Source organism: Amblyomma mixtum, chromosome 3 (genome assembly GCF_055824585.1).
Source record: "Amblyomma mixtum isolate Tamu chromosome 3, ASM5582458v1, whole genome shotgun sequence".
NCBI classification, from domain to species: domain Eukaryota; kingdom Metazoa; phylum Arthropoda; class Arachnida; order Ixodida; family Ixodidae; genus Amblyomma; species Amblyomma mixtum.
Genome location: NC_143014.1, coordinates 290,218,797 through 290,230,843, shown reverse-complemented (window position 1 = coordinate 290,230,843; position 12,047 = coordinate 290,218,797). Strand labels below are relative to the sequence as shown.

Below are 12,047 nucleotides of genomic sequence, written 5' to 3'. Positions count from 1 at the left end.
GTTAGTGCGGCAGTGTTCGATTAGGATGCGCTATGCCAGCGGGCGCACCATTTATCCTGTAAGCAGTTCGTTAGTGCAGTTGTTATTGGCTGTAGTTTCGTCCTTTTGCTAATTTTGAGAAGGAAAGTAATTGATATGTTAATCATAATGGCTGTCCATATATAGTGGACTGTGTTAGAATGCCGCATCACAAAATGCAGACTCCTATCACCTAAAGCCCGCTTAATTTACTTACTTTCTTCACTCAGAGTTGCTCAAGCTACACTGGACTATGTAAATCATGTTTGAAAGACTGGGCATCTACCCCGTATTTGCAAAAAAAGCCAATGTCATTCTTGTACTAAAACAAGGGAGACCGATGAATTCACCGGCAAACCTCCGGCCCACACGGAGAGAATGGTGCTACAGTGCTCACTCGCCTGGAGTGACACCTATAACACTTCTGTCATCTACTCCCTAAACTTGATAGCTTCAGCAAGCACGTGTGCTGCCAAGACGTTGCGGCACAATTGTACAAAAACGTATACGCAAACCCCAGCGCTGTGCAACTACACATTATTGTGGGTGTGTCCATATACTGGCTTTCGGCAATGTCTCCCACAGCACAATCCTAGCCAACATTCAAGAAACCGATCCTGGTGTCTGACTGTTCAACTAACAAAACTTCCTTTCCAATTGGTTAATAAGACTCATTGACCCAGATAATCAACCCTTACCACCGGTCCCCATAGAACAGGGCACAACCCGACGCTCGATTATATCCGCTACGTTGTTTAACATGGTGACATCTTTGCCGCCATTCCCCATCTACAAAATGACATCTATAAGGAATAAATCATGATCTGCTGTGCCCATGGTAAGCCAGGATGTTAAGAAACTACCGTCCAAAAAGGCTTGGATGGAAATTATTCAAGCCCACGTTGCCTGGGTGGACTCAGGGACTCCAGAACGTTTTTAGGAGTGGAGGGCAAGTATTGTCTTTGCTTCATCATCATCATCATTATCAGCCGGACTAGACCCACTGCAAGGCAAAGGCCGCTCCCATATTCCTCCAATTATCCCGGTCCTGTGCGGGCTGCATCCACTTGACTCCTGCAAACTTCTTATTCTTATTAATTATTAATGTTTTAATTCATTGTAGCCATTTCAGTTTTACATAATTGCATCCTCACTTATTCTACATTGGTATATATACTTTAAAAATAGTTGGAAATTTCACAATTACTGAAACCTGCGCAGACCGCACAAGTGAGTAAACGGATTTGAAAGCTGCGAAAAAAACGTTTAATATTTTTGAATTCATGCTTGCACTGAAGCAAATGTGAACTGATATATTCATGCAAGTAGACATGAAAGTAGGCACTAGGTACAAAGCTATAGTACCGCAGACTGACTAGCTTCAAGGCTAGCATGACACGAGGACATTGGGCAGGAGAGGTTTTCAAAGCAGGCCGAAGGTTGCTGTTCGTTCTGCCGTTCTAGATACGAACTCTCTCTTAAGGGCATCCAAATGCAGGTCTGCAACTCTCTTGTGCACGTGGAGGAGGAGAAGGTGTGTCAGCCGCGTCTGCGTCATTCAATTGCGCAGAAATGTTTTTACTCTCCTCGGAGCACTGAAAGAGCTCTCTCCTAAAGTAGCTGATGCAGGCACAGAAAATACGAGTTGCAGATACCGGACAACCTGGTCCATCATGTCTGCAGACTTCCCATGCAAAATTTGTAAAATGCGTTCACTTGCGACCGGACCCTCGTCACGCAGGAGCGTTGGGAGAAACAAGAGTTTCGCTGAAAGCCTGCTGATGTCAAAATCTGCAGCGTCTGCTCCTAAAAGCTCATTTAGGTCGTTTGACGCGAAGTTTTGACCTTCAGCAGCGTCAGTCAAAATGCGCTTGAGGCTAATCAGCTGCTCCATTCCAGGCTGTTCAAATCGCTGTTGGATCTCAGTGGTAATACGATCGACAGCGGCAAAAAACTCTTTTCTCTGTAATGACTTGCCATCAAGCACTGCAAGCCTTGTCTGTGAAGCCTTGTCAGGCTTGTCTGTGAATTGAAGCCTTCTGGGCGGCTGCGAAACTCTGGGTGCTCGAGGTTCCTTTAGACCTAACTCTGTTGCTCTTGAGTTCATCCGCTACCACACGACGTCAAATGAGGCGTCAGACCGCAGCCCTAACAAGTGGTCACAAAGAGCCTGTGCTGCTGCTTTTGCTCCTGCAGCGCGGTAAACTGGGCGTTAAACCATCCTGGCTAATTCCTCGCATGGGCCAAACAGGGCTCTAGAAAGGTGGATGCCGAATAATGTTTCGAACTTCTTTGATTCATTCTCATATCCTTTTAAGGCTGTATTGCCGGTGCCAGTGAGAGAGCTTTGAGCTTGCATCAGCTCCTGCAAAGTTGCCTGCACCCTTTCATAGTTCTCAACGAACCTTTCCATTGATTTCACTCTTACTATCCACCTCGTTGGACACGGTGGTAGCAGTAAGGTGTTCTGTATAGAACAATCTTGCTCACCGGCATCATTACCCGGGGGAAGTACAAAGCACGAATAAACAGTCTTCCTGTTCTTCGATTCGAGTATTGCATTGAAAACATCCTTTACAATGTTGAGTGCATCGCCGATGACATCGCAGTTCCTTGCGACTTCCTGGAGTGACAAGTCTAGGCAGTGGTAACTGCAGTGCACAAGTATTGACCGTTGTTCAGATTCCGTAATTCTTTTCTGCACGCCAGTAAATCTGCCTGCCATGTTTGTGGCCTCGTCAAAACAGTGCCCCCTTAGGTTCTGAAAGTCCAGGCCCAGACGTAAAATCATGTCCGCCAAGGCTTTATACAATATCTCGGCTCTGCTGTCTGGTGCATTGTACATGCCAAGAAATTCCTCACGAACTTCCAGTGTTATCCCGTCTACCCAAAGCACACAAAATGTGAACTGCTCATTGCCTGTTACATCCATGAAACGGACTGCATCTGATGTCTTTGATGATGCCTCGCTGAACGCTGTGCACCATCGTTCACAATTGTGGTGCTCGCATCGGGTGTGGATGTGTTCTCTGCTGGAGTTCGTGATTGGTTGGTATAGTGCCTGATATAATGCGCCTTGCATTTGAGTTGGGCATGGCGTTTTCACATTGTTTTCTGTTTTGTTGCAGCGATATTTTTGATATGTTAAAAACTTGGCACCGACTGGATGGTGGTGGTGTTTTGTTTGTCGTGTTCCGCCTTTGTAATCTGTACCTTGTATCACTCCTATCTTGGTCCTGACCGGACTGATACTATCTCTAATAAATAAATAAATAAATAATTTCTATGAGCTTGTTCTGTATGTCGCTGCTCAGCCACCTATCTCGCTTCTCCAGCCATTTCTTCAAAGCAGGCACGTCTTGCGATCGTTCATCTAGTAGATCAAGGAAGTTGCCTTTGTTCTTCGTTTGCCCTTATAAAGCTTGGCCTGTGCAGCATAGGTAACGTGCTGAACTCACTATTGCATGCAGTGCCTGCCTGGCTTCCTTCTGCTGTCTGCTGCTGTGTTGCGATAATAGCTGCACTACACGCATTCCTTTTTCTTTCGACAATTGGCGGCTTGTGGAAACAGTGAAACTGGCTCTTCTCATCACACTGAAATTTTTCAATAGCCTTTTTCCAGTTACTGAACTCGTGAATGAAACAGATTTCCACTACTGTAACGTTGTCTCCTCTTTCCTTGAAAGCAATCTGGCACAATTGCAAAACACGACGTCGCGTTTGTAGTCGTATGACAGCCACATGAATTTCTTAAATCATGCATATTTACAGGACCTTCCAGTCAGGTTCGTTGGAAATGTGTAGCTCTTCAGTGGCAGTGGTCGAACAACCAGGGGCGCGTCGTCATGGCTTGCAATTTCTATCGGAGCACAGTCTGTTGCCAACAGGGGCTCTCCACCTTGTGCTACGGTTGCTGGGATCTCTGTAATAAGTGAGCTAAAAGAGATTATTAGCCGATCAACACTGTATAAATGCTTTTTTAATTACCGTATATGCTTGTGTAAGGGCCACACTTTTTTCCCGCGTTTCTCACGGTGTGCGGCCCTTACATGGAACCGGCGTTTTTCCGCTAAAAATTTCTGCTACAGCGCAGCCCCGATTACGTGTCCTTTTTTATGCGGCGATACCGATTTTATGACAAATTAGCGCAGGAGCAATGAATCCTTCGAATACTGAATGCATTAATAGTGTGGATTGTGCCTGCGTGATTACCGCCCACAGTAAGACAGGTTGCTAGCGGTTGCTTGATCACTGTATTACTTTACTGGCAAATTGGAGTGGCGCATCACCGCCCAAAAACGTGCCACTCGCGTTTTCTTGCATGGTGAGGCACACCCAACACGCCTGCACCCCATCCTGGCTTTTGCACAGCATAACGTTTTGTCAATCCTTTCTGGTGCGAACGCCGAGCGAGCTAGCGTTGATGACAGACCACGTGTGCAGGGTTCCAGGCTGAGCAAGGCTTGCGGGATGACGTGTTCGTGGTCGTAGCAATTTTTACACGGCCAAAATTATGCATGCATGAAACAGTTTTTGGCTCACTTTTTTTTCGAATTGCTGGCGGCCAAGTTGAGGGTGCAGCCATTACACGGGGGCGGCCCTTACACGAGTATATACGGAATTCTTTCAAAAAAAGGAATATAGCAAGATGTGCAACACATGTATGACATGCAAAAATGTTCATGAAAGGCACATGAAGAGTACGATGGAAATAAACATTGCAAAAACGTACCGTCAATATTTGCTGCTCCTATCACACGCTCATCTGGTTGACTTTCATGAGAGGTGCCAAAATACAAATACGAAGGGGCATTAGAAACACATCAATAATCAAAGTGGTGACAAAAAATGTGATGCAATATACCTTGTGCAACCTCGCTTCCATGGCCTAAATGTTTTGTCCTAGCCACGAAGAAGTTGTTGATCATCTTTTGAGACCCAGATATTTTCCAAGGCAACGACATTGTAAATCTGCAGTTAAAAATACACTCAAGCGATGAGAGACGTGCTAGTAGACCACGTTAGGTTTCGCCACCGCCGCGCGAGATCAGTGCGGCTGCAGTGGATGCAGGAGTATCATTGCGAGCAACGGACTATTCGCTTGGCCGACTGCCACCCAGAGCCGTCTCGGGAATTGTGTCCAGACAGATCCACTTGCTACGTGTCATCGTGTGCGTGCGTGTGTGCAAATGCTTGTGAGAGCACGGCGTTCGGGGAGAGAGTGTTCGCCCCGGGCCGGATGGATCCGGATCATGGCGCCGCCGGGTCTGAGTCAGCGACGCTTGCCATGAATATGACCGCTGGTTTGACACGTGCGCGTCTTCGGAACCTTCCTTCTTTCCCTCTGAAGGATGCTTCCACCGCTAGGTCACCGTTGAGACACCTGCCTGCTGTGTGGGCATGTCAGGTTTTTCTCTGGGGCCAGCTTCTCTTGCCGTTCGTACGAGATGTATTAAGCCTTGTTCTTGTTAGACGATGCCACCGTCCTTTGCCGTCCTTTTCCAAGGGGGCGCTGGCCCCCCTGGAAAAAAGTTGGGGGGGGGGGCGCCCCCTCTGCCCCCCCCCCGGTTCCAGAGTCCCTGCTACTGAAGATGTCATTGTGAAACTTTATATCTGATTGTTTGATGCTGTTTTTAGCCTGTCTGCCAAATTTCATCAGTCTAAGTCGAAAAATAGAAAAGTTGCCTTCGATCCCCTCATCCCCCCTTAAGCCTGAACATGTGCAGGGTGAGGTAAAGGAGCTGAAGGAGAATAAAAACAACGGTGAAGTTAAGAAGGGAGAACAGCAACACAACAAGAAAAGCACAAGCATGCACAGCAGCAAGATAACACACAAAGGGGGCAAGAAATGCAAGGCTGACATGGCCCACAGTATTTGAGGGAGGCAACATCACAGACAAGCAGTGGTATTCTGGCAAAAGGTTCATTAACGCAGCATAACACTGGATGATGTGGATTGGTTTTGGCAAGCCCTGTGCACTTCATGAGGAGTCGAGAGGCCTCAGTCATGTTTGTAGCCTGATGTGCAAGTGCACGACCTTCCCTTTGTGCACACTCCTGACCACATACATATTAGGGCCATTGTTGGTTCTCTTTGAGCGGTGGATCACAACACCGTTAGGCAACATTTACACCATACACTGATGCAATAAAGACCCTGTGATGCCACTATTGTGCACTGCCCGAGAGTAATCCTCAATTAAATGCGTTCACTAAAATAGATAACCCTCTATGTACACTCAAAATATGGCATCTACAGTTCAGTGAAGGGCACCTTACCAGATATAGGTGCTGAAATGTAGGCAAATGTCTGAAAGGACATTGAGGACCAATCGAAGTTGCTCTGCAACACTAGATTACCGCATTCCAGTAACAAAGGGACTGCCTGTACAGAGAACAAAGCTCATGTACAGCTCGGAGATTATTTGTTCAAAGAAGCAGTTCAAGATTACCATGGTGAACTGCATTGGCAAGAAGGCTATTACAGCCCTTGGTTAGTAATAACTTCATTAGTCCCACTTGAGTGGATCAGGTGAGGGTGGGTGAAGAGGTGTTGAACGGGACGGCGACAGGACCTCGGGCCACTCTAGATGACCAGGCACTGTTTGGCTGCGGTGACCTTCAAGGCCCAGGCCATGATGCGAAGCTGTAGCTCTGCCTGTGAGCTGCGCAGAGCAGCCTCCCATCACTCCTGTGATTCCATCCCTTTGAAACAAGGTTCCGGTTTGTTTGGGCAAGTTTGATATGTGCATACTGAAAAAATTGCGCAAAAAAAACGAGGACGAAGCAAAGACAAGACGAGGACGAGCGCTTCAGTATGCATATCAACCAACTTGCCTAACTTTCTGCTCTCCTATTTGATATGTGCATTTAAAATCCACTCCGGTGCTTCAGCATAAGTGACAGGTTTGAGATTTCTCCGCTCTATGTATGCTTTACATTCCTTCACTGCATGGAAAAAAAAATAGAACACTTAAAATGCCTAGTGGTGTGTGCACATGGAGGGTAAATTGATGTTGTGAGCATGATTAAGGCAGCTTGAAAAAATGGTAAGCAAGTCTGACTCAGAGTTTCCAAGAGGAGAGTTTTAAATTAATGAACATGAATTATTCATCACCAATATAATGATAGAACAGGTTGCAAAATGTTAATAAATTTGAGTCATTGCAAATGTCTGTGCGTAAAATTTAAGCCCCCTGAAAAATTACCATCTTGTACAGCTTTGCTGGCCATTTTCTATGTATTATAGTTCAATCAGAAGTATGAAACCAAGTCAGGTGGAAACAGGCTGCTATTCTTTTTTCACACTATAAGAATAATTTTTTCTGATTACTACCAAGTAATATCAGTACTGTATGGTATATGATGGCATCGTAATTAGTGCTAACAAGTTACTGGGTGCCATGTGCAACCAGAAAAGAAAGGTATGGAAAGCCTGCACACACCACTGTCAAGGAGAGAGAGGCTGCCATTCAGCAGAAAACCCAGTGTTATCCAGCCGGCATTGTGTCAAAAAACATGCTTCGCGCGTGTATGTCTGCAGTGAAAGTCGCTGAAAAAAGGATTTGTAAGCTGAATCAAATGTCAGCACATGTCTGAAACTACTTCACTTTATAAAGTAATAGATTTTACGTACAAAAAATTTTAATAAATTTCTGTCTGCATTGAAACCCATGACCGCTGGATCGCCAGCCAGGCACGCTACCAGCTAGGCCATGTAGGTACATTGACTTTGCTGAGGTACAAAAGGGGGGGGAGTGATGTGTGGGTGCTGCTAGCTTAATTTGAAGCTGAGTAATGTAATTACTGCAGTGAACTGGAGATGTGCCAATTAGTGAGAAAGTAATTACAGTAACATTATGTAGGTGAACTGCAGTATGGAAGAGTTCAAAGACAAGAATGTGGAACCTGTGTTGAGGCAATTGTGATAAATGTGTGAACACGAATAAAGAATAGTGACAGTGTGTGTGAAGAGAAACCGCTGCAGGGAGCCATAAACACTTCTGTCGTACCCATGAATGCTGAGCTTAAGTGTCCCCCTACATTTTTGGGGAGCGAGACAAGTTGCATTGCCTCTTAGGTGTTGCAATTTGCTTAAAAAAAGTGAGGTGTCTTTTACATGCACAGTGAAAAGTTTGTGGAAGCCATTATTGGCAAAATAATTTATTTTCATCACTGAACTTCATGCATCCTAACTTCGAATCATTACCTAATGCAACAATACATATTAACGAATATTTCTTGTCTACAAAGATGAGAATTTTTTCGGGACAGACCCGTCTTTCATAACCGTTTGACAGTGGTGTACATGCACATTAGTGTTGCCTAGTTCGCAAACTTAAGTAGCCAGCAGTCGTCTTTGCTAAACAGAAAAATGGCAGCACGTACACTGATATGGTCCAGTCACACTAAGGGTTCAGAGGGTGAACAGGTTGTCTAGGATTTTGCATAAAATGACCAAACAGCATCCCCAATTTGCATGAAGCAAAGTGCAAGGGGACAAGTCAATGAAAATGGGATCTAACAGAGTTTCACTGGGAGGACAGGTGGGCAGTGATCTTCCAATGCATGCATTCAAGGTTGATGGCCCAGCACAGAAAAAGAACCAAGACCAGAAATCCTGGGAAGAGAAAAAGATCCCAAACCTGGGAAGACCGCCTGAGTAACCCAAAAAGATCAATAAAGTTTACTACTACTACGCCTATTATGATCCATTTCCAGTTGAATTATTGAACCGGATCATGCCCTTCCAGCTACAAAATGCCATTTGAAGCATTATTATTGAAACAAAAATTATGTCCAGCTGTATAATTTATACTTCCAGTTACCTTCATCTGAATTAATGTACAATTTGTAGGTTTTTGTCAGGGGTACAAATTTCAGCTAGAAGATGGGAATGGGTACACATGTCAAAACGCTGGCCAGGCCTTGCATTTTCATCTGGGAAATTGACCATGAAACAATTACGTGACTTTTCCTTCAGGAAAAATGGTTCACTGCTGTATAGCGGCATGCAGCATGTGAAAGAAGCAGTCGAAAGCAAGCACACAGAGGCAACCAAATGCCATGAGGCAAAGCATGTTGTGATCTTATCACACAAACAGTGCCACACAAGACGTGTTGTACCCTGAAGAAGAGATGTTGTAAATAACTAGAGAGATAGCGACCATGCTGTATGTTGAGCATGTTCTAGACTACTGGCTCTCAACAAACACCAAAGCATACAGAAAAGCACTGGTGAAAGCATGTCCAGTCAACACCCTGGTGCTAGAAAGAAAACATTTTGGTGCCTTCCTGTCCTTCACTGAACTTAAGCACCAAATAAAATGTGCATTGTGTACAAGCAGAACTCATAGGGAGGCACCACACGAAGGGACGGCACTTCTTCATCATCACCAAAGCATGTGTTGAAGCACACACTCAGCAAGTTGGCTGACGGTAGACTAAACACTTGGGGCACTTCCTGACTCACACAAAACTGCAGCACCCGTCAAAAATTATTTCTACTGTCATGGATACCACCAATATGGTCCTATTTAAAGAACAGCACCAAAATGATGAAGACTTCACCAGCTTTCTAGCAGTATGCTATCAAACTTGAAGCAGAGCAAATGTACACTGATAACTTGTGGCATAGCTACATGTGACAAACACGGTAGTGAGTGCAATTCCCTCATGCAGCTGCTGGTCATGCACTTTCGGGTAGAATCTAAATGGTGCTGTATCCTCCTCCTTGTTGTAGATGTTGGTGCTCCTGCTATTATCACCACTTGCCAATGGTGTCATGGTCCTGCAGCTGAGTGTGGATGAATATGTTGCGTCGCACAATGCAAGCTGTGCTGACCTTCGCAAAGAACTCTTGACCATGCCGTATCATGACCATGACACCTTTGCAGACACCTCATGCAATCGTTCAGGATCCCAGTATGACCACCCAGCTAGGCAGCCAGTCCAGCCGAAGGGTGAGCGAAGATGAATCTGGCATCATGGCTCCCGAGCACATGAGACCCCATGTTGAGAGTGGTCCGCCACATCTGCATAAGATGCACACCATCACCTGCACGTTAACCAACGCTGTGCACTGAAATCTCCCAACTAGCTAGACAATGCATTTCCAAATATGTGAAATTGTTGAAGCCGCAAGTTCAACTATAGTCTAGTTTTACGTATAAATTTAAAATATGCTCACTGCAAAATCAATAATTAGTATCAAAACGAACTGTTGCCATATAGCTAGAGGTACTTGATGGACACAAATAATTGTTAAGAGTCTTTTTATACTCAGGAAAACCACTACAGAATGCACTGCAAGGAAGGGCACAAGTTTAACTGTTAATGACTACTTTAAGGTTTTTAGTATATGCATGCTTTTGCATTTTGCACCAATCAAAATGAGGCTACCTTGACATTGTGGTCACTAAAAGAAATCCAAAGCCACAGAACAACACTGCCTGTCACCCACACCTACCACCGCTGTCACCTGAAAAGTACAGACATAATTTACATTATTTTAATATGTGGTTCTATTTACACTGTTCTTCCTTGCTCTATAAACTGTATGTAAATGCAGTCGGATATCATTAGCCGCATGCAATCTTACTGCAGGCAAACATGGTATCCCTTTATGCCTGCCACAATACAGTAAGCATGTGCTCACCAGTTTGACGATTTCCATGCGGGCAGCACATGGAGAGATTGCACATAAATGGTTCACGGATGTATCCCGCACAGACTTCTTGTGAGCTGGAACCTTCATCGGCAGGTACACCGCACCTGTAAATAAAATGTACAAGACTCATATATTTTTCTTTTCCATGTGCCCTTAGAGAAATAATTTTTTTTCACCCTCCTACGGTCATTTCCACGTGACTGCTGTGTAACTGGTGATGTAACACTGTTATGATAATTTCAGCTTGAATAGCGAAATCACTTGTGTGCTTCATTAATAATGCTTAATCTAGGTTATATATTCTTTTAGGGTTTCACGCAATTTTTTTCACACTTACGGAAACTACACCTTCCAGCTGATTTCACTGATGCTGCCTTTCAAATTTATCAACACCAAAAACAAAGAAATCGACCAACATACCAGCACGATAGGCTTTGTTTTCTCAAATTGGCGCTGTGTGGAAAAACTGAAACACAGTATGAAAAAAGCAACGCGAAATGCCGAATACAAATTTCGGATTCGCAGCATGCATCCTGCATATACTCCTGCTCTTGTTTTAAAGTCATTTCCAGCATGCATGCAGAAGGAATGAGAATGACGCTACACACACAAGGATGTCTCGTCGAGAAGCCCTACACATTCCTGGAGTTTGTTGCCAGGCCGCGCGAACACCTGTTGTGTCATCCACTCATCACGCGTGCAAAGCTCATCCATTCAGCTAGGTTTCACAGATGGCGATCGCCCCTCAAAGCTTGACAGTTCGGCACTGCTTCTCACCGCAATGCATCCTTGCATAGCCACCACACCATGTGCCTCGTCAGGTGAATGCACAGACGAGCTGTCTAATCAGAGACAACTCGAAAGCATCGCGGTGACCTCGAAAGTCGCTCACCTTTCCCACTTCTAGGCATAGAGTTTCTTACTATTACCTAGAGGGAAAGCTGGCGGCGCTGCACTTCAGCCACCATGGACGCCCAAAGCATCATGGGGCGGTGAGCTACTTGTTTTTATTTTTTATTTATTTGAAAATACTGTTGGCCGTGAGGCCGTTACAGTGGTGGGGCGTGACACTTGGAAAGCAAAAAGGTTTCGACGATTATACAAAAATACAAAGTGAATCTTGCGGGGCAGTCGTAGTTTTTCGGGAACATGGAGTGGCACTACTAAGATGTTTCATTCCGAAAACGCTATTCGTCTTTCGCGCGAATGCAGCTTGTAAAAACCATAGTAGTGAAACCGCAACGACACACAACACTAATAAAAGGTTTCACTTTTCTAAAATGCCATTAAAAACTTTTTGAGGTATTTAAGCAACTAAATTTCTTTTGGAAACATATTTCCTTTTAAAAGCGCGCCTGTT

At 44.8% G+C, this 12,047-nt stretch overlaps 1 protein-coding gene across 5 annotated transcripts in view; it reads right to left on the bottom strand.

The window, feature by feature from the left end:
- The window catches only part of LOC149355136 (uncharacterized), a 45,090-nt gene extending 33,449 nt beyond the window's left edge, over window positions 1-11,641 (bottom strand). Inside the window, exons 1-4 of one of the 5 annotated variants that reach the window (XM_089583641.1) lie at window positions 11,296-11,641; window positions 10,676-10,791; window positions 9,863-10,052; window positions 5,640-6,683 (exon numbers count right to left, since the gene is read on the bottom strand). In XM_089583641.1, coding sequence (XP_089439767.1) covers window positions 9,957-10,052; window positions 10,676-10,791; window positions 11,296-11,401 — 318 coding nt within the window. In that variant the 5' untranslated portion in view covers window positions 11,402-11,641 and the 3' untranslated portion in view covers window positions 5,640-6,683; window positions 9,863-9,956. Of the gene's footprint in view, window positions 1-5,639; window positions 6,684-7,618; window positions 10,053-10,675; window positions 10,792-11,295 lie in introns of those variants that run through there. The other 4 variants (XM_089583642.1, XM_089583640.1, XM_089583644.1 and 1 more) reach the window with 4 other exon arrangements.
- Between the last annotated feature and the right edge of the window lie 406 nt (window positions 11,642-12,047).